This window comes from Dromiciops gliroides, chromosome 2 (genome assembly GCF_019393635.1).
Source record: "Dromiciops gliroides isolate mDroGli1 chromosome 2, mDroGli1.pri, whole genome shotgun sequence".
Taxonomy (NCBI): Eukaryota; Metazoa; Chordata; class Mammalia; order Microbiotheria; family Microbiotheriidae; genus Dromiciops; species Dromiciops gliroides.
The window spans coordinates 242,708,591-242,732,111 of record NC_057862.1 but is presented as its reverse complement, the minus strand read 5'-3'; the positions used below and the strand labels follow the sequence as shown (position 1 = coordinate 242,732,111).

The 23,521-nt window shown below is 41.3% G+C and overlaps 1 protein-coding gene across 7 annotated transcripts in view; it reads left to right on the top strand.

Annotated features, from left to right (window-relative positions):
- Positions 1 to 23,521, top strand: part of SLC8A3 (solute carrier family 8 member A3) — a 240,828-nt gene that overhangs the window by 35,576 nt on the left and 181,731 nt on the right. For all 7 annotated transcript variants that reach the window (XM_043986164.1, XM_043986170.1, XM_043986168.1 and 4 more), the window contains exon 2: positions 20,025 to 21,870. In XM_043986164.1, the coding sequence (XP_043842099.1) occupies positions 20,087 to 21,870 (1,784 nt within the window). In that variant the 5' untranslated portion in view covers positions 20,025 to 20,086. The remainder of the gene's footprint in view (positions 1 to 20,024; positions 21,871 to 23,521) is intronic.

Below are 23,521 nucleotides of genomic sequence, written 5' to 3'. Positions count from 1 at the left end.
TAATTGGGGAGACAACATGCAGACAGCTACACATGTGCACATGTATATTATACATGGCTGGATTGTGGAATGTGTAAAGGGGAGTAATGTGAACTAAGTTTGAAAAGATAGGCTTTAGTAAGATTGTGAATGGCCTTAAAATCCAAATTAATAAATTAGCATTTTAACCTTCAGGCAATGGGCAGCTGATAAAAATTCTTGACTGGGAGATTGAGGAAGATTGTTTTGGCAGCTATGAATGATGGATTGGAGAGGGGAGAGACTGGGACTTCAATTAGGAGCCCATTGCAATGGTCAGTCAACAATCCTTTATTAAGCACCTACTCTGTGCCAGGTATTGTGGTAAGCCAAGTCTGGGTGAACAGTAATGAGGGTTTAAATGAAAGGGGTTTTTTTTTTTTTTTTTTTTGGTGTGAGTGGAGATAATAGGATAGATGTTGTGGAGGTAGAATTGTGAGCTAAATAGACATGATAGATGAGGGAGACTGAAGCGTTATGGGTGATCTCAAGGCCATGACTGTGTGACTAGAACCCTCAATAGAAATAGGGTAAGTATTTAGAGAAAGGTTAGGTAAGTTACTATGAACTAAAATGCAGAGTGAACATCAGCAGAGAAGAGACATAGGAAGCTCTTATGAAGGAAAATTTGAAGACACAAAGAGAAACAATTCTGATGGTGAGGACAAAGCTGAAGGGAGAAAAATATCTTGGACAAAATGTGAACAGAAAAAAGTCATCCTCTGAGTCTCTGTGTCTGATTTGGAGTGGCATTTTACAAGTTGCATCATCCAGAGGAAGCAGGCAATATAGAAGTGGGGCAGATCCCAGGCAGGGTGGAGGAAGTGGGCTCTTCAGTTTTGACATCCTTTGCTTGCTACTGTTTTGATTCTTGAGTCATAGCTGTGAGCTGCACAGACCTTTGATGGACTAGAGAAGTTGGTGGTGTGGATTGTGGGCAGATGGCCACCATCATGGCGGCTGTAGCTTAGTAGTAGAGGGTCGATGCAGAGGAAAGTGGTGACTCAGGATTGAAGCTGAGGGGAGAGAAAGGTAGAGAAAGGGGAGAGAAAGGGGAAGGGAATATTTATTTATATAGCCTACTATTGGGCAGTTAGGTGGTACAGTGGATAGAGCACGACCTGGAGTTCAAATCCAGCGTCAGGCACTACTAGCTTTATGACCCTGAACAAGTCACTTCATCCTGTTTGCCTCAGTTTTCTCATCTGTAAAATGAGCTGGAGAAGGAAAACCCCAAATGGGGTCATGAAGAGTTGGACATGAGTGAAATGACTGAACCTACTATGACCTACTATGTTCCAGGCACTGAACTAAGTGCTTTTTATAAATGTTATACCATTGATTCTCACAACAATCTTGTAAGGGAGGTGCTATTATTATCCCTATTTTACAATTGAGGAATTGGAGGTAAGCAAGTGACTTTCCCAGGATTATATAGCCAGTAAGTGTCAGAGAGTGAACTTGAATTCAGGTCTTCCTGACTCTAAGCCCAGTGCTGTATCCATTGTGCTACCAGCTGCGTATATAGATCTGGGAATCATCTGAGAAAAATGATAGTTGAAATCAGTGGAGTTGATGAGGGCACCAAGAAAGCAAAGGTCTACCATGTGAGTATATCAACAAAGCTTCTGTTAGCCTGTCTGGTATTGGGCTATCTCAAGACTTTGGAGACCAGGAGTGAGTATAAGTTAATCAAGTTAAATGAAGATGGTGGCCAGAAGAGTCAGTGTTTCTAAATCTATTCCAGGTTTCCAAATTGGAAAAAAAAAAAAAAAAGAACTCGTTGACAAAATTAGTACCCCACCCCCACAATATGTGATAGAAGCAAAGGGAAATGTAACTGAAAAGAACACTAACTAATATTCTATTTGTCAGAGAAGGAAACACTTGGACCAACCGAGGCAATCTAGAGAAACTTTTGTGTCAGGATCACTGTAGAAGGATCAGTACCTTTCTCATTAAAGGAACGACATGATTTTTATTCGGTGATGCAGAAGTGTGCTGGAGCCAGCTCAAAGCTTACAAGAGCCAATTGTTGAATTTTCAATGTGAGCATTTACATTTCAGAAATCTGACAAAAGCTACAAATAAATCAAGGCTTGATGTATTGTTTTCTTGATTGCCTAGATTCAAGAAAGTGATGGAGAAAATGTTAATTATGCAGATTTAAGTTAAAAGTGCATCAAGGTTATATTTTTTTCTCCTCCAGAGAGCCAGTTGTTAAACATTTACTAGCACAACCCTGGTTATTTACCATATATTATATAATTATAACTTTGAATAGTGTGGATTTGAATACATGTGACCACTTCTTTGGAATTCATTATTCTCACTAACTGGGACTTAGCTATAGAAGCAATTCCTGGCAAAGTTCTAGAACACATTATTAAAGGGTAAACATCTAGAAAAGGAAGTCATCACAAAGACCCAGTATGGTGGCTTCATTGAGGACAGTTCCTGCCAGGCCTACCTTGCTTCCTTTTTTGACAGGTTTCCTGGACTGGTGATCAGAGTAATACTGTAGATAACTTTACCTAGATTTTAGAAAAGCATTTGGTAAAGTTTCTCATGCATCCTTAGGGACTAGATAAACAAGTTAGAGAAGTGGGCAGATTTCCAGACCCCAAGTGTAGTCATTAATGTCTGATGTCTCCTTGAAGGGAAGTCTCTGGTGGAGTGAGGCATGAATCTATGCTTGCTCCTGTGCTGTGAGGTTTTTTTTTTGGCCAGGCAATGAGAGTTAAGTGACTTGCCCAGGGTCACACAGCTAGTAAGTGTCAAGTTTCTGAGGCCGGATTTGAACTCAGGTCCTCCTGAATCCAGGGCCAGTGCCTTATCCACTGCACCATCTAGCTGCCCCTCCTGTGCTGTTTTAACATTTTTCTCAACAACTTGATGTGAATGAAGATGCAGATAATAATAATTATTATTAATAATAACTAGCAATTTAGTGTTTTAAGGTTTACAAAGTATTTTATGAATATCCTCTCATTTTATCCTCACAATGATTCTGAGAAGTAGATGCTATCTTATGAAAGAGGACACTGAGGCAGTCAGAGGTTAAGTGACTTACCCAGGGTCATAGAGACAATCCCTTGGGGGCAGCTAGGTGGCACAGTGGATAAAGCACTGGCCCTGGATTCATGAGTACCTGAGTTCAAATCCAGCTTCAGACACTTGACACTTAACTAGGCTGGGCAAGTCACTTAACCTTCATTACCCCACCAAAACCAAAATCAAAACCACAGATACCATCCCTCTGTAAGACTGAATCTGAACTCAGCTCTTCCTTACTCCAGGTCTGGTGCTCTATCTATTATATCACCTAACTTCCTAGCTAGATGGCAAGCTAATCAAATCTGCAAATGACAGAAAGCTTAGAGGGATAGCTAACATGCTGATTGACAGAGTCAGGATTCAGAAATAACTCTACAGTCTAGAGCATTGTGCCAAATCTAATAAAGTTAAGTTGAATACATATAAAGTCTTAGTTAATACTTGGGTGTGTGAAATCAGGTTCACAAATACAAGACTGGGGAGGCATGGCTCCGTGGCAACTCATCTGAAAATGATACGGGGATCTGAGTGGATTGCAATCTCAAAGGCAGTCAACAGGATGATGTCAGCCAACAAATTTATCTTACGTAACACTCCAGGAGGCATGTTATCTAGAATGAGGAAGGAGTTAGTGCCATTCTACTCTTTTCTGGTCAGAGCACTTCGAGAAGCACGGTGTTCAGTTGTGGATGTTGAATTTGGGTGCCACTTTTGGATTGATTAACTGCAAATCATTCAAAGGAGAGCAATTAAGGTGGTGAAGGACCTTAAGAGATGACTTAGAGGGGACAGAATAATTTTCTTGAATTATTTTAAAGGGCTGTTATGTGGGAAAAGGTTTAAACCAGCTCTGCTTGTCTTCTGCTCATTGCTCCTAGCTGTAAATATTAGCTAACAGTAATGGGTGGAGATTGCAGAGAGGCTAATGTAAATGCAATATAAGGAAAAACTTCCTAATGTAGATATCCAAGAAGAGAATGGGATGCCTCAAGAGGGAGGCAAGTTCACCCTCAGTGGAGATTCATTGAACACATTTGTTTTGTTGTAGAGGGAATTTTTGGTCGGGTCATGGTTGTACTAGCTGGTTTCTGAGCTCCCTTCTCCATCTTTGGGGCCTGTCATTCCATCAGTTCCAAACTTCACCAATTCCATCATCTAGTTTTGTTCAGACTTTGTCCAGTATCTTTGTCTCTGTCTCTATCTCTATGTCTGTCTGTCTCTCCCTTCCCCCAACCCCAATACAGAGCTGATATGAGCTCCTGTTTTGAGTACCTTAGGAAATAGGTTTTGCTTAAAGTTCCCTTGGTTAAGAAGCCCTCTCTACCCAATCACCTGAATTCAGCTTACTTTTCACTTAAGTTTTTTTCTTCTTCTGTCTCCCTGTCTTATGTATTATTTCAACTCTAGCTCAAAATAGAGTTCACTGTTTAGACTTTCTAGATCCCTGAGGAAAAATGGTCCTTCTGTTAGATTCTTTTACTTTATTCTTTCTAGTTTAGATAGAATACTTCCTCCTCCCCCAAGACACACTTCCCCAGTCCCAGTTTTCCTGAGAGCCTTGGGTGTCGACTGGTTCTTACCTCTCAAGAAATCTTCATAACCTAACTCTTCATTTTAAGATTTTTTCCCTTTGGCTGGATGTCTACCACCTTCCTCCCATGCCTTGGTATCTATGTGTTCTGTTTTGCCTTTTCATCCTTTATTTAGCTAGACACCCTGGAGCATAAAGGCCACTTGATCTTTACTTACCCGGGATTCATTAGATCTCTAATATTTAATTCTAGTCAGCTAGAATTAATACAGTCCAGCCCTCTGTATAGCTTCTGTTAGGAGTCACTACTAAAAAGGGATGATTTGTTCAGTCATTTCAGTTGTATCTGACTCTTTGTGACCAAGTTTGGGGTTTTCTTGGCAGAGATACTGGAGTGGCTTGCCATTTCCTTCTCCAGCTCATTTTACAGATAAGGAAACTGAGGCAAACAGGGTTAAGTGATTTGCCCAAGGTCCACAGTTAATGTCTGAGGCTGTAATTAAACTCAGGTCTTCCTGATTCCAGGCCCTGTGTTCTATTCACTGTGCCACCTAGCTGCCCCCCCAAAAGGGATAAACAAGGTCTCAATTTCAACAACTAGGTTTTCTTCAAAATCTTGTCCCCGAGGTTATATTCTTCCGTCTGTGGGGAAAAGGGAGCTAACACTGACAGAGACCCTTGGAAAGTTACAAGACTGCTAATGTTTTTAGGGCAGTAATGTTTTGGGGCTGCAGGAGGTTCATAAAACACCAAGGATCATTAGAAACGGGTTGGGGGGCTGGAGTGGGGCCCAGAGAGGAAGAGGCCTATTTTCATTCATGAAGAAATAGCACCTATACAAGGTAGGCTATAAATTTTAGCTTAAGAATTTCTATTAGCCTTTTTTAAAATAGATTTTATTGATAGATTTTATTTTTATATCACTTACATTTCCCCTTGCATCCTTCCTTCCTCCCCTCATTCAGAAAGCCATCCATCATAACCAAGGACAAAAAAAAAATTGAGGAAGGAGAGAAAAAAAAATCAGCAAAATCAGCAAATGCATTGAAAATGCCTGATGTCATAGGCAATGTTCCACAGCTGTGGACCCCCACCTCCCCCTTCTGCAAAGGAGCAAAGGGAGGAAGCTTCTCATATGTCTTTTTTGGGGCCAAGCTCTGGAAGCATGATTTTGCAACATTCAGTTTGAATTCTTTTGTTATTGTTCTTTCCATTTCCATTGTTGTAGTCATCAGTGCTTTATTTTCCTAGCTCTGCTTACTTCACAATGCTTCCGTTCATATAAGTCTTTCTGTATTTCTCTGAATTTTTCATAGTCACCATTTCTTACAGCACAGTAATATTCCATCATATCCATATACCACAATTTCTTTAGCTATTCCTCCATCAATGGGCATCTGCTTTGTTTCCAGGTTTTTTTTTTTTTGCTACTGTAAATAGTGTTGCTCTAAATATTTTGTTGCACACGGAGCCTTATTTTTGTCAATGGCTTGGATTAGTATTATCTAAGGGTTTCCATGCTTGAGTTTCATCCCTCTTCCTCCTTTCCTCCCAGCCTTTGCCAGAGATGAAATGAGGTAGGTAGGAGCTTCGATTTAGGATTTGCCTTGATTGAGGTCAAGGAGGAAGAGCTTGAGGTAATCTCAAGGCAGACAACAGATTTGTGGCCTCAGCAGAGAAAAACAATAAGAAGCAGAGAAAGCAATAAGAGAAAAACATTGAGGGGGAAGGGGACAGGGAGGGATAAAGAAAGGCAAGGGGGTATATGTGAAAGAGAGCTGAGTAATTGATTTAAAAAAAGGAAATGTACAGGATACCTTTATTATATATTTCAGTGGAATAGTAAGTTGTACATAATAGATTTGAAGTTTCATGTGCAATCATTTTCTTTTATTATACTGTATTATGGAAATGCTTGTTTTATCCCATAAGTTAAAACTAAAATAAATAAAAATAAAGATAAGTTAGGTCCGAGGATCCTAATCTTGGCTTTGCTTACTTCCATGCATGTGACTTAATTTTCTTTTACCCTAAAAGTACATCATTTTAATTAGTCACTTTTAGAACTAGCTTTTTATGCTTATGTATATTAAACAAGCACCTACTGATATCTTGAAACTTCAGCATTAGAGATTCATTATTTTGTGTTAGTTATACTCCTGGGAGAAATTAATATATGAAATCCATTCATACTAAAGTGTTAGAATTCCAGAATGGTCTTTTCTCAGTCCTCATCCTTCTTGAATTTTCTGTAGTTTTTGGTTTTATTTGTGGGGATTTTGTGCTTGGTTCTCCTACCTGCCTGACCTATCCTTCTTAGTCTCCTTTGCAGCACTGACCCATGTCCTGAGTCCAGATAAGGTTATGCTTCAGGGCTATCTTGGGTCCTTTTCTCTCTAGACTAACTCTGTGATTTCATCAGTTCCTATGGGTTCAATGATCACCTCTATGCAGATAATTCCTAAAACGACACATGGGCCCTTCATTTCTCTCCAGAGCTCTGGTCCTGCATCTCTAATTAGCATCAACTATACAGAGCCAGAAGGATTCTCAGAGGCTGTTCTAGTCTAACTGCCTCCCTTTACAGATGAGTAAACTAAGGAAGTGGTAGTAAATGTTAGAGGCGACATTTGAACTCCAGTGTTTTCTGCATCATACTATTCGATTCCTCCTAAATTGCTGGGATACCTTCATCTGCATGCCCCAGAGGCATCTCAGACTTGGTCTACCCAAAACAACTCATCATCTTTCTCTGGGAGTGGGAGTCAGCTCTAGTCATCCTCTTCTTTGTCTTGCCACTGGTCTTTGATGACTCTGGAGGAGAGGGTGAGGCTAATGACTTTGCACAGCCTCAATTAAATACCATTTCTTTTTTCTTTTCTTTTTTTTTTTTTTTAGTGAGGCAATTGGGGTTAAGCTACTAAGTGTTAAGTGTTTGAGGCTGGATTTGAACTCAGGTACTCCTGACTCCAGGGCTGGTGCTCTATCCACTGCGACACCTAGCTGCCCCAATTAAACACCATTTCAATTAAATCCAATTAAATCTAATTCACAAACAAGTCAAAACATCACCCTCCTGATGTCAATGGTCCTCTTTGAGAATGAAGGACACACAATAACAACAGTCATCTTTCCCTTTAATTCCACTCCTTTGCCTCATTTCCCTGTTTCTGTCAAGGGATATCAACAAGGTTTGCAGCCTTGGAGTTACTCTCAAACTGTCAGCCTCCCTCCTTCCCCATCAGTTGTCAGGTTTTATTGATCTGATTTTTGCAACATCTCTTCTCTCCATTCACACCACAATACCCCTGAATGAAGTGATCATCACCTCTCTCACCTGAACTATTGCAACAGCCTTCTAATTGGTTTCCCTGCATGCAGCCTTTCTCCTCTCCAATCTGTTCTTTATATAGTTGCCAAATTGATATTCCTTAAGCACAGATTGGGCAGCTAGGTGGTGCAATGGATAGAGCGCCAGGCCTGGAGTCAGGAAGACACATCTTTTTGAGTCCAAATCTGGCCTCAGACATTCACTAGCTATGTGACCCTGGGCAAATCACTTAACCTGGTTTGTCTCAGTTTCCTCATTTGTAAAATGAGTTGGAGAAGGAAATGGTAAACCATTGTGGTATCTTTGCTAAGAAAACCCCTAATGGGATCAGGTAGAATCAGACACTACTGAAATGACTGAACCACAACAATAAATGTTTTGTGAATTGAATTGAATTAGATTCTCAAGGCAAATTGGAAGCACTGGATTACTGGGAATTTGGAAAAGACAATGGAAAAGAATAGAACATAAACTTAAAGTCAAGTCTTTACAGGGATCCTGTGAGTGGTATAATTGTCGCTCTCAGGTATAGATGGGGAACCCAAAGCTTAGCCATTTCCAGTAGTCTGCCTGACATTGTGCTGTGTGAGCCAGCAAATAAAGCACAATAGTCCTAGATCTTGCACTCTCTTCCCTCCACTCAACTTGCTCCCTAATTCCCTGCTTCTTTCAGCTCCATCAGTCACCTGATGAGTGGGTAGGACCTTCAAAGAGGAAAGCCTCATTTCAATTGTGTTTCCCTGGGAGAGCTGTCCAGGCCCCTGTGACCAATCCATTTCCTGAGCTCCCTTATGAGAGGAATGACAAACAGGCCAATTTCTAATGGTCCTAATGGTCCTGAAGCTACTAACCAACCATGAGATGGTAATGAACTTGAGCTCTCAACTGATGTGCTCTCAGATTGGTTCTAGGGATGCCTAAATAAAAGGCATTGCCAATGTCCTGACCCATCTAGCTAGCCTGATTGCTTTTTTCCTCCAGCACACATAATGCATTTAAAATGTGCATTTATTTCCCATTCAAAGGCAGGAATCCCCTTTCTGCAGAGGATAGACACAGCACATCTTGCCCATCCTTAGCCAGGATGCCGGGTAACTGGCTAGCTTCTTAACAACTTGCCTTTTTTTTTCTTGTTTACTTTCCATAGTGCTTTATTTGCCCTTATAATGACTTTGTGAGGTCAATGGGGGAAGTATTTTACTGATGGGGAAACTGGGGCTCAGAGCAATTATATGTGATGTTCAAGGTCTCATTGTTCATAAATGTAGTAGCTGGCATTTGAATGCTAACTCTGAGGTCTACTAACTCCAAGTCCAGTGTTATTTCCAATGTACTGGCTGGCCTTCTATAATAAAGTCATGTGGGATTATTCAGACATATTCCCATCTACTTATGGTAAACAGCCAACAAGTGGCATTCCCCAGATCCATCCAGTAACTGACACAGTAGTCTATTCCCAGTACCCATTATCACCACCACCACCATTATTTTTAAAAGCAGTATGTTTAAAAAAAATCTCTGTGTTACTAAAAAAAATACTCGAGATGATAAAATCCAGGGGAAAGTAATAGTTGAATTACCATTTCAACCTTTTCCATGACTATTCACTTTTCATTTTGCCAAAATAGGACAGTGAGAAGTGATGGGTGCATTGTACGGTACTTTCTGATCTTAGCTAGATTTGCTTCCCATTCTTATGAACTCACCCTGTTCTATTGGACTGAGTTTCCCAGCAGGTGAAGGTTATACTTTGCCCCTAAATCATGCCTGCATTTAAATAAAAGCAGTTTGTGAAGGTACTTCTGCAGATGCTTTTATGAAATAAGAAATAGATTTTTATTCCCCCCTGCTTCTTTCAATTCCAGATTTGGGGTCTATTCAACAGTATCTGTTTTGAAGTTGCCAGAAAGGAAACAGGGTGTTTAGGAGACTTTTGTCTGCCTGTGGCTTGCTCTATAAGCTGTCTCATGGGCATGCTCTGCTGGTAGTGTGTGTGTGTGTGTGTGTGTGTGTGTGTGTGTGTGTGTGTGTGTTTGGATCCCATTCTGAGCTGAACCAGGGATACCTCTCTCTCTCTCCCTCCCTCCCCCCCCCCCCCGTTTAGCTGCAGTGCAGCCTGGGCTGGTTGCATAACTCAGCTCCTTGGTTTTCCTAGGCAATCCCAGGATGCTTGGCATGATGCCAGTCAGTGAGGGGGGATTGAAGGGTGGTGACATATAAAGGGATATCTATGGGTAAAGGGAGGAGAACACAATTTGTGTGGGGTAGGGGATATTACCTTAGAAATTGAGGGGTCTGGATAATTTAGGGGTCTCCCCATGGGGAGCACTATCAGATACCAACCTGATGGTCAGAGCCAGGCCAAGAGAGGATGTCTGACCACAATAGGACCTTAGAGATATTTAGTTATAGGGGTGGGGCAGTGAGTATGTACAGGGTAGCTGTCTTTTCCTGTGTGTCCTCACTCAGAAGTTATGTATGAAAGGAAAAAGCTCAATTGCAGGTGTAACTGCTCTCAATTGCGAGTCATGAGACTGCTAGGTGGTATAATAGATAGAGTGCTGGCCCTAGAGTCAGGAAGACTGAAGTTTAAATCCAACCTCAGATACTATCTGTGTGACCCTGGGGATGTTAGTTAACCCCTGCTTCAGTTTCCCCAACCATAAAATAGGGGTAATAATAACACCTACCTTGAAGGATTGTTGTAAATCGTAATAGCTTGTAAATAGTAGTTCATTTGATCCTCACAACAACCCCTCAAGGTAGGTGCTATTATTATAAATAAATAAAGCAGCACACACACAGACACACATAGTAGGTACTGAATAAGTTCTTCCCTCCCTCCCTCCCTCCCTCCTTCTTTTCTGTCCTTCCTTCCTTCTAAACCTCCTTGTCCTAGGTTTTCATTCTTCTAAAACCAGTGGGCTTGGCCATACCCTCGTTGATTTCATAGAATCATTGACACTTAACTTTGGAAAAGATCTTCCTTGTCATCTAGCCAAAGGCTTCTTTTTTTCCTTTTTTTCTTTTTTTTTTTTCTTTCTTTCTTTCTTTTTTTTTTTTTGCAGGGCAATGAGGGTTAAGTGACTTGCCCAGGGTCACACAGCTAGTAAGTGTCAAGTGTCTGAGGCCGGATTTGAACTCAGGTTCTCCTGAATCCAGGGCTGGTGCTTTATCCACTGCTCCACCTAGCTGCCCCCAGCCAAGGGCTTCTTAAACTGTGGGTCACGATGTCATGTGAGGTTATGTAACTGAATGTGGGGGTGTTGCTGCAGCCTTGTGAACTTTGCACTGCATATGCCATCAAGGAGTCACATAAAATTTTCTTGGGAGAAAAGGGGTTGAGAATGGAGAAAGTATAAGAAGCCCTGATTTAACACAGCAGCAGTTATCAAACAATTTTGTTTCAGGACCCATATACACTTAAAAATGTTGAGGATCCTCCCCTCCCCAAGAACTTTTGTTTGTGTGGGCTATATCTATTGATATTTACTGTACTGGAAATGAAAATATTTTAGTATTATTATGAAAATAGTCCTGACCTCATAGACCCTTTGTAAGGGTCTCAAGGACTTCTACAGGTCCCTGGACCACATGTAAGAACTGCTAATCTAACCCAACCTGTATCTGAACAGGAATTTTCTCCACCACAGGTCTAACAAGTGCTTACCTAGCATCTCCTTGAATTCCTCCAGTGACAGGGAACTCATTATCTCATAATACAACCTCTTGCATTTTTGAACAGCTCTCGTTGTTAGTCCTTCTTTACACTGAGTCAAAATCTGCTTCCCAACTACAATATGTCTTAAACTCCTATGTGGGAGAGGTAGAATCCCATGAGACTCTCCTTCTCAAGCCTCCTTCTACAACCTGAGAAACAGCAGGGAATCTCCCTGCCTGCAGGGACTGGGGATGACCTTTGGGATACAAACCTCATACCAGTATCTATATTTCTGCCTTCTATTTCTCCATTATCACCCGTATATAAAGCTATCTCTTTTTCTTTCTTTTTTTTAATTTTTGGTGGGGCAATGAGGGTTAAGTGACTTGCCAAGGGTCACACAGCTAGGGTCAAGTGTTTGAGGCTGGATTTGAACTCAGGTCTTCCTGAATCCATGGCTGGTGCTTTATCCACTTCACCACCTAGCTGCCCCTTAAAGCTATGTCTTTCAACTGGTAGCATGGGGGACAATGGTTGTCCATCATTATAGCTGCGGAAATGCCAGAGACTGATTTGGAGACAGAGATTGATGTTTTCCAAGGAATTAGGGAGTGCTACTCAAAAATCCATGTCTATATCTTAGAGAGCAGTGGTATAATGGCAAGAACAGGACTATTTGCTACCTTCTGTAAGAGGACTATTCTGATAACTCTCTCCCCACCCCCAATATATTTTTTTTGTGGGGCAATGTGGGTTAAATGACTTACCCAAGGTCACACAGCTAGTACATGTCAAGTATCTGAGGCTGGATTTGAACTCGGGTTCTCCTGAATCCAGGGCTGGTGCTTTATCTACTGCGCCACCTAGCTGCCCCCATCCCCAATATATATATATATTTTTTTAGTGAGGCAATTGGGGTTAAGTGACTTACCCAAGGTCACACAGCTAGTACATGTCAAGTATCTGAGGCTGGATTTGAACTCGGGTTCTCCTGAATCCAGGGCTGGTGCTTTATCTACTGCGCCACCTAGCTGCCCCCATCCCCAATATATATATATATATATATTTTTTAGTGAGGCAATTGGGGTTAAGTGACTTGCCCAGGGTCACACAGCTAGTAAGTGTTAAGTGTCTGAGGCCAGATTTGAACTCAGGTACTCCTGACTCCAGGGCCGGTGCTCTATCTATCCACTGTGCCACCTAGCTGCCCCCCCCCAATAATTTTTTAATAGTACATGAGGAATTGTTGGGCAAAAAGAATCATTTGTTAGACTACTATTGCAGGAGAGAAGGGGTAAAATTCTTGCTCCCATTCCTCTGGTTCAAACTCTTAGAATGTGATTATCACCAGTTGGTTTCCTTCTGTTCACTGATCGATCCCATGGGATATGATCTACTCTCCAATCACAGCTCTTGGCTCCACCCTGGGTGGGGGACAAGTCTCTGTGGGCATGTGCCCCCAATGGGGGAAAGGACCAAAGTAGCTTCTGTCTCATCCACCAGATGGCAACTCTTATTGAACCCACTTTGCCTAGGAAAAAGAGGACTGAATTTATGAGCTTGCCCCACTTTGGGAAATTATGCTTTATGAAAAATATAAAATCAGTATGATTTCTGTTATAACTCTAGAGCCCCAAGGCAGGACAAAAATTCCAAACAATTGGACTGAGGGTTTATTTCCTTCTTTTCCCTTCCATTTCTCTGTTTATTATGCTACTCGTTGTCCTCTCTTTTGCAACTTTTATCTACAAGTTCTCTCTAGAGCTGGGGTTCTTTTTTTGAATGCCTTTAATATTTTATTTTTCCAGTTACATGTAAAACAATTTTTAACATTTAGTTTTTAAAATTTTGAGTTATAGATTCACCCCATTCTTTCCTCTCCTCCCTTCTGATTGAGGAGGCAAGCAATTTGTATAGGTTATACATATGGAGTCATGCAAAGCATATTTCTATATTAGTCATGTTACAAAAGAAAAACACAGCCCCCCCAAATCCCAAGAAAAATAAAATTTTAAAAAATTGCTTCAATCTGCATTCAGAGTCCACCAGTTATTTCTCTGGATGTGGAGAACATTTTCATCACAAATACTCTGGAATTTGGGTATTGCTGAGAATAGCTAAGTCATTCACAATTATTGCACAACATTGCTTTTACTTTGTACGATGTTCTGGTTCTGCTCACTTCACTTTGCATCAGTCCATGTAAATCTTTCCAGGTTTTTCTGAAAACATCCTTAAAGCAGAGGTCCCTAACCATTTTTTGTGTCATGGTCTTCTTTGGCAGTCTGATGAAGTCTATGGACTCCTAATAATAACGCTTTGTTACTTATATCCATAATTGAAGGAAATGTGACATTTCAGTTGGAGGTGATCAAAGATAAAGATGTATTCCCCTCCCCCCATTCAACTTCTCAGACCCACTAAAAATGGGAAAATCAACCTGTTTCTTTAAATCACAATTCCTTTTTAATACCTGGTTCTGTGTTGTTCTGTATTGAAGAATTTCTATCCTGGCTAGCAGAACTTCATCCTCAGCATGCATTTCCCCTTGGCAGAGAGAGATGCCAGAGTTGCACTTTGGGTTTGCTTGATATATATATTCTGCAATTGCTTGTCCACCTAACATTATTTCCCCCAATAGAATGTTAACTTTTTGAGGGAACGAGTAGTGTTGCTTTTGTCTTTGTTTGCCAAGTGACCATCCCAGTCCTGGGAACATCATCATCATCTTCTTCTTCACTAATATTTACATAGTGCCTATGGTATGCCAGGCACATAATAAACTCTTTTTTTCTTTCTTTTTTTTTTTTTTTTGGTGAGGCAATTGGGGTTAAGTGACTTGCCCAGGGTCACACAACTAGTAAGTGTCAAGTGTCTGAGGCCAGATTTGAACTCAAGTCCTCCTGAATCCAGGGCTGGTGCTTTATCCACTGTGCCACCTAGCCGCCCCCATAATAAACTCTTAATAAGTGATTGTTGGATGAATAAATGATTACAAATTGAAGGAATTTCTGAGTATTTTGGCTTGAGATAAGCACTATGTTAGCTATATGGATAGCAGAAAGAGAGATTTCTTTGGTGTGAGGAACTTGGGGGGTCAGGAAGCTCCCACCACCAATACAGGTCAACACCTTCTTTGTAACTTATTCTTAGATGGTGGTCCAGAGAGCACTCAATGGGATAGGCACCTGCCCATATGCCAGACACAATACTTAAACCATGGTCTTTTTGTTTTTGAGGCAGGCTCCCTACATTTCATTCTCTATAGGAAAGTAAAAAAAAAAAAGATTATACAGATCATAAACAAAGAACATGTAAACTAGTCCTTTTATTTTTATAAATAACATTTTAGAGTCAAGAATTTGGCTCCTTTTTTTGGACAATGGCACAGAATGGCTAAGTAGTAAGGATAGAGCTATTTTCCCAGAAGAGAAACTAATACCATTTTCTGCATCCTCATTGCCAGCAGGAGGAGGAGACTGGTGTTAGAACACATCTTCCATGGTGTCTCTGCCTAAAGGCCCTTCTCTGTCCTCTTTCTCCTCTATAAATCCATCAGTAAAATCATTGAATCACAAAATCTTGGAGCAATCTTTTTATTTTATAGATGAGGAAACTGAGAGAGAGGTAAAGGGATCTGCCCAAATTCACAGTAGTTATTATTAAATTGGAACTGGAATCTAGGCCTCTTGACTCTCAGGCCAATGTCCTTTCCTTGAGATTTTTTCCCCCCACTTACGTGAGCTTAGGACAATGTATAAATTTTTTGGTTATTTTTTGGGGGGGTTTTGTGGGGCAATGAGGGTTAAGTGACTTGCCCAGGGTCACACAGCTAGTGTGAAGTGTCTGAGGCTGGATTTGAACTCAGGTCCTTCTTAATCCAAGGCCAGTGCTTTATCCATTGCGCTACCTAGCTGCCCCCCAATGTATAGATTTTACAAGAATTTTTACTCCACCAATATCTGTCAGGGAGGGTAGCATGTGCTTCATGTTGCAAAGATGGAGAGAAACTTTAGAGAAGCAAAATGTTTTCCCTGCAGTCACAAGACATATTAGGGAATGAGCTAGAAATCAAACCCAGGCCCCCTTATTTCTGTTTCTCAGGGTTTGTATGGAACTGAATTTTCTCTCCTTTCTTGGAAAAAGTGGGGGGTGGGGCTACAGATGCGGAACAATGCCTACAAGGTTGAATTTAATTGACAGTTGGTTAGTTGGACTTAGTTGCTTTTTTCTTCTTTCTCTTTCATTCTTGGTTATTAGGAATGGTTCTCTGGGTACAGGAAGGGATAGACTGGGAAATGAAGGTAATATGAAAGCAAAATATAACAATAACAAAAGGATGTCTGTGCCTCATTGAAAAATGATGTCAGTAATGTTTTTGTAATTGTTCTTGGTCATTTCAGTCATGTCCGACTCTTTGTGATTCCTTAGGATTTTCTTGGCAAAGACACTGGAGTGGTTTGCCATTTCCTTCTTCAGTTCATTTGACAGATGAGGAAACTGAGGCAAACAGGGTTAAGTGACTCGTCCAGGGTCACACAGCTAGTGTCTGGGGCCAGATTTGAACTCAGGAAGATGAGTCTTCCTGACACTTAGGTCCTCCATCTAGCTGCCCATCAGTAATGTTAGCTGAATTTTATTTGCTTATGGATATAGTGGGGTCCAAGCTGAGAATTCTCAAAGATGCATTGGCAGAACCCAGAAGTGATCTAGTACAATCTTTGCCTAATTCAGGTGCACCGGTTTATTTATAAAGTGTTTTCTTTTTATGATTCAGGTCAAAAATGCTCCAGTTTTTATCAAAGTGGGGAATAAGCATGAAATAACAAAGGTTTTCTGAGATAAGCTTGGGAGGCACTATGCAAAGCTGTCCTAGCTTATTAGCTGGGGTCCTATTCCACTGACATCAGAGGGAGGGCATGGAATATTACCAGGTGCTCTCTTCTTGGATATAGATACTTGTTACTTATTTATGTGCATGTCCACTTAACAGATGTTTGCTACTCTGTCCAAAGGACTGGGTCAGCTTCTGAAGATTCAAAGATACAAACAAAAAAGAGTCCCTGCCCTCAGGAAGCTTGCTTTTGATTGGAGAGGTGGGGATTGGAGGATGCAACATGGACACAAATAACTATAATGCAAGAAAAATTGGGGGCAGCTAGGTGGCGCAGTGGATAAAGCACCGGCCCTGAATTCAGGAGTTCCTGAGTTCAAATCCAGCCTCAGACACTTGACACTTACTAGCTGTGTGACCCTGGGCAAGTCACAACCCCCATTGCCCCGCAAAAAAATAAATTAAAAAAAAAGAAAAAAAAAGAAAAATTGAGGAGGGGGACAAATAAATGTAGTGAAATGGTGTTGATATAAGGCAGCTAGGTGATGTATTATATAGAGTGCTGGAGGTGAGTCAAGGAAGACTAGGTGTGACCATTGGCAAGTCCTTTAATCTCTTTTTGTTTTGTTTTTTTGTTTTTTGCAGGGCAATGAGGGTTAAGTGACTTGCCCAGGGTCACACAGCTAGTAAATGTCAAGTGTCTGAGGCCAGATTTGAACTCAGGTCCTCCTGAATGCAGGGCGAGTGTTTTATCCACTATGCTACCTAGCTTCCCTAAATCTTTTAATCTCTAAGTTTTCTCATCTGTAAAATGGGGATAGTTAATAGCACATACCTCTCAGGGATTGTTGTGAAAATCAAGTGCAAACCTTAAGGCATAGTAAATGAAAGTTATTATTTTGACCAAATAAGAAAACAAATGAATAGCATTATGTTGGAAACTCAGAGGATGGTTAATATTGCTAAGACAGTTTAGTTCCATGTTGACTTTTCCCCTCCTGTAATAATAATTATTATTAATATAATTCTACATTATATATTTAGCATATAATTAAAATAATATTTAATAGTTCGCATTTATGTAGAACTTTGCAGTTTGCAAAGTGCCTTCTTCCCAACAACTTTGTGAAATCGGTATGTAGGAACTATCCCCATTTTATAGATTAAGAAGCTGAGATCAAGAGACAAGGTAAATAACATTACTTAAGATATGTAAGTGGCAGAGCTGGAGCTGGATATACATTGTGAGTTGTCATTTCAGCTCTTGTCATAGATTGCTCCTGTAGCCTGGGTTTCCAGTCCAACTTGGAACATTTTGCATAAGAATCTACTAATTGGTGGAGGGAATAATGAACTGACGCTACATACCTGTGTGAGCTGGTGTGAGAGCTTTAGAGAGGAGACATTCTTGATTTCTTCTTTGACACACATGTGGTTCTAGGCTCTCTTGGGAACTGACTCAACCAATACATGTGGAGGGAGAGAGACAGACCTTGAATATCAAGGACATGTTGAGGAGCCAGCTTCCTTCCATATGCCTAACAGCTTAGAGTCATCATTCTCTCCAATGTTTAAGAAGGTTTTATGAAAAATTCTCTAGGCTTGGCTGAAAACCCAGGTTATACTCCATAACAAATTGCTCCTTTTCATCTAAATGGATCTAGAAGATGGGGTTACCAAAGAAACTCGTGTGTATGTCAGGCAAATGCAGCCAACTCAAATATTCATGAGAATATGGCCCACTTTGTGGTTTATCCATGACTAAGCAGGACGTCCTCCTCTACCTCCTTTCCCTACTCCCTCCTCCCCACTTCCCCAATAGAGACTGAGACAGGAGGGTAGTAGGTCTAGTCCTACCTCAGACACTTACTAGCTGTGTGACCCTGAGCAAGTTATTTTCTATCTCTAAACCACAGTTTCCTAATTTGCAAAATGGGGCAGTTTTAAAATGGTTCCTTTTGGTGTTCAATCAGTGATCCTCTGATGCTGTACTTGGCAGTGAGGTGGTACAGTAGATAGAGTACAAGGCCTGGAGTCAGGAAGACATCTTCCCGAGTTCAAATCTGGCCTGTGATACCTATTAGATGTGTGATCCTGCACAAGTCACTTCTGTTTACCTCAGTTCCTTCCTCTATAAAATGAGCTGGAGAAGGAAATGGCAAACCACTCCAGTTTCTTTGCCAAGAAAACCCCAAATGGGGTCATGAAGAGTCAGACACGACTGAAACGATTCAACAACAACAATGATGCTGTGACTCATAGGACTTCTTAAAAAGCTTTATGAACTGCAGAAACAGGGCTCAGATATCACTTAAAGGTAGAGTAGAAGAGATTCACTTTCACTGGAGGTAATCCAGGAAATATTGACATTGACTACAACAGTGAAATCAGTGGTAGCACTTCTTAATTTGGAGAGGATTCTAGATCTGGCCTCCAAGTTAGGGAGATGCTTGGGGAAGATGGCCCAAAGGGAATGTATTTCCATCCTGGATTTGGCTATTGTGGGTATTGTTTCAGTGGGATGAGGGGGACAAATGTTCAGAGGCAGGAATAAAATTGGGGTAGGGATGAGGGTAGTCAAATTAGAATTGATTTGGGTCCATTATAGGAAGAAAAAAGACACTTTGGGTTTCATTCCCTGAGGGCTCTCGCTATTCATATTTGTATTATCTTAAAATTAAACTGATTCTCAGGCTGTATATTTTAAGGTTTACAAAGAGGTTTTCTCACAACCACTTTATGAGGTAGGAATCAGGGGTATTATTTTACATAGTAGGAAACTGGGTTAGAGAGGTTCAGTAATTTGAGGCAGTTGAAGGAGAACTGTATTCAAATTCCAAAGACCTGGCTTCCATCTTGACTTTGCTGCTGATTTCCCGCATGATCACAAGCAGCAAATTTAACATCCTCAGATCTCATTTTGCCCATGTGCAAATTGAGGGGGTAGATTGGAGATTTTAAATCGTGTGTGTGTGTGTGTGTTGGACCCCTTTGACAGTCTGGTGAAACCTATGGACCTTTTCATAGACTTTTGCTTTTATATGCATCAAATAAAATTCATGGGATTACAAAGGAAACTAATTCTATAGAAATACTTATCAGAATGTAAAAAAACCAACTCTACCAAATTTATGAACCCCAAGTTAAGAACCCCCGATTACTAAGTCATTGTTAAGATATCTTTCATTTCTAAATTCTATGGTTTTGTGATTTGCTGGTCATTCAAGCTAGTAAGTTTTAGAGTTGAGATTCAAATCCAAGTATCTCTTGACTGCAAGTCCATTATTCTTTCCACTGTAGCACATTGCCTCTGATTGAAGGCTGGGGGCAGCTTTTATTTTCCAGGATTTTAATTTCTTTCTGTTATTCTTCAATTAAACCTGGACCAGATGGTCCTGAGGGCAGAACAGCTATTTTACCACAGATTGACTAGTGGCATATCTATTTTTCTAAGTGAGAGACTATCCCATATGTTAGCACAATCTGGCTCTTGAGGGTGAAGCACCAAACCATCTCGGTGGGAACTTGCCTCTTGCTGTCCCCCTCATGTCCTGTCCCTTAATCCTGGTTTTTTTTGTCTATTCCATTTCAGGTTCCTGGCCCATCAGGAGGACCCCTGCAGCTGTGGTGGAAGCCAGCAGCTAAATCTTGTGTATGGCGTGGTCAAAGTTGCGGCCCCTCACCTCTGCCTTCCTCCACTTTGGGTTGGTTACTTTTGCGCTCTTCCTCAATGGTCTGCGGGCAGAGGCTAGCACAGCTGGGGACGTGGAGAGTCCGGGCCAGAACAATGAGTCCTGCTCAGGGTCATCAGACTGCAAGGAGGGTGTCATTTTGCCAATCTGGTACCCGGAGAACCCTTCCCTGGGGGACAAGATTGCCAGGGTCATTGTTTATTTTGTGGCCCTGATCTACATGTTCCTTGGGGTGTCCATCATTGCTGACCGCTTCATGGCATCGATTGAGGTCATCACTTCTCAGGAGAGGGAGGTGACTATCAAGAAGCCTAATGGAGAGACCAGTACGACTACTATTCGGGTCTGGAATGAAACAGTCTCCAATCTGACCTTGATGGCTCTGGGTTCCTCTGCCCCAGAGATTCTCCTGTCTCTGATTGAAGTCTGTGGTCATGGGTTTATTGCTGGAGACCTGGGGCCCTCTACCATTGTAGGCAGTGCAGCCTTCAATATGTTCATCATCATAGGCATCTGTGTCTATGTGATCCCGGATGGGGAGACCCGCAAGATCAAACACCTTCGAGTCTTTTTTATCACTGCTGCATGGAGTATCTTTGCCTACATCTGGCTCTACATGATCCTGGCAGTATTTTCACCAGGTGTTGTTCAGGTGTGGGAAGGCCTTCTCACTCTCTTCTTCTTTCCTATATGTGTCCTCCTGGCCTGGATGGCTGATAGACGACTACTCTTCTACAAGTACATGCACAAAAAATACCGTACAGACAAGCACCGAGGCATCATCATAGAGACAGAGGGTGACCATCCCAAGGGCATTGAGATGGACGGGAAGATGATGAATTCTCACTTCCTAGATGGGAACCTGGTAACCATGGAGGGGAAAGAAGTGGATGAGTCTCGTAGAGAAATGATTCGGATCCTCAAGGACCTGAAACAAAAGCACCCGGAAAAGGATCTGGACCAGCTGGTGGAGATGGCCAACTACTATGCCCTTTCCCATCAGCAGAAGAGCCGAGCCTTCTACCGGATCCAAGCCACCCGCATGATGACTGGAGCAGGCAACATCCTGAAGAAACACGCAGCGGAACAAGCCAAGAAATCCTCCAGCATGGGCGAGGTGCATACCCACGAGCCTGAGGATTTTGTGTCCAAAGTTTTCTTTGACCCATGCTCCTACCAGTGCCTGGAGAACTGTGGAGCTGTCCTCTTGACTGTGGTGCGGAAAGGGGGTGACACCTCTAAGACCATGTACGTGGACTACAAGACAGAAGATGGTTCTGCCAATGCTGGGGCTGATTATGAGTTCACAGAAGGCACAGTGGTCCTGAAGCCGGGAGAAACCCAAAAGGAATTTTCTGTTGGCATTATCGATGATGACATCTTTGAGGAGGATGAACATTTCTTTGTTAGGCTCAGCAATGTTCGCATAGTGGAGGAGCAGCCAGATGAAGGACTACCCCCTGGCACAATCAACAACCTGCCCTTGCCGAGGGCTGTGCTGTCCTCCCCCTCTGTAGCTACAGTCACCATTCTGGATGATGATCATGCAGGCATCTTCACTTTTGAGTGCGATGTTATTCATGTCAGTGAGAGCATTGGGGTCATGGAGGTCAAGGTCCTCCGGACATCAGGTGCCAGGGGCACAGTCATCATCCCCTTTAGGACAGTGGAAGGGACAGCCAAGGGTGGTGGTGAGGACTTTGAAGACACCTATGGGGAGCTGGAATTCAAGAATGATGAAACTGTGTAAGTACCCTCTCTCAACCCTCTTCCCCCCACAGATTCTCTCCATTTTCCTCCATTCAGGAATACTCTTTACAACTGTTTCTCATGATTGTGTTAACCTCTTACTTTGGCTCCATCACAGGTGTGCAAGGTCATCAGACACTTCTGAGCTGTTTTCCACTTCGAAACTCTTCTGCCTCCCCAACCTTAACTTTTTTTTTTGTTGTTTTTGTTTTCCTGGGCAGGGAGTCCTATGGCAGGATCTATTGAAACCCATAGTATTTAGAGGGATAAAAGCAATTATGATGTAAGATTTTGGGGATTTTCTAGAAGCAAGAGATTTTTTTTCCTTTCCTCATACTTTTGGGTTTCTGAGACCTTTGAGACTAGACCTTTGACCATTTCAGGCCACTGATGAGAACATCTAGCCAAGCTTCCCTTTAGCTGGTGACTCTAACTCTTACTGGTACCATTTTGGATCTCAGTTGTATTCTTATTCTCTCCAAATGTGACTGTTTTGATCTGGTTAGCTCAAAATCTAGAAGCCAAATTGGTCTTTTTTAAAAAAAATATTCAGGCAGGCTATACTTTGATTCCTGACATGACCAATCTGGCTGAAATGGCTCATTTTTACTCACGTACTGGACGTACCTGGGAGAAGCTGGAGTCCATCCCATGGTTGAATACCAGATAATCATTAAAGAAAAAGCCCCATGGAAATTATGGGATATTTCACCTGAAACCAGTGTGTTCCTCCTCTTTAATAGTACTTTATACTTGAATGTCCTCTCATTAAGAAAATTCATTCTTTCTATGTCCTCATTCATGGAAGAACGTCACCCATTTAACACAACTCATTTGCATTCTGCCCATTTTACGCATGAGTGGGTTGAAAGAAAGTAAAGGGACTTGCTCAGTTTAGTTCAATAAAAACAAAACACCATTAGCCAAACCTTTCCAGTAGTATATATTGATAATTCTTGGGATTATATCTTAGAATAATTTTAGGACAGATTTTCCCTAGGAAGGGTAGAAAAGAGTGGAGGGAAGAAGGAAAAGAAATTGGGAGCCTTTCTCTGCTGATCCTTTTGTTAATTCCTTGCTTGTATACATAGCAAGTCACAAAATGTTAATTTATACAATATAAATGGAATATCTGATTGCTTAGAGTGTCTACAACCAACATTATCTGAGAATACTAGTTTCAGTATTCCAGGATTTGCTGAACAAAGTCAATGTACATCTGTACATCTTCATGACCTTTTAGGCTTCCCCATAGAACTTCTTAGACTATATCTTTCTATAACAAAAGCTTGAATCTTTTAATTTGTACGCAGATACCAACCCCAACCCATAGCAAACTTCTTGGTCATTTAAATTGTAATGTTACTATTAACAGTAATAAATAAAGTAAGGACACCCCCATTTAGGTGACTAGATTATTTTTATTGATAATAGAGGCATATACATGACCTCAGTTTCTTAGATCCCTTACTCTTGTAAGGAATCCTAATCTAAAATAAAAGAATTTAAGGAATGAAAAGGGTCTTCGAGTTCATCTAATTGAACCCTCTTATTTATAAAGATGAGGACAATGAAGTACAGAGAAGTTAACTGACTTCCCCAAGGTAATTCAGTCATTCAACAAACATTTCAGTGGAATATAAATTCC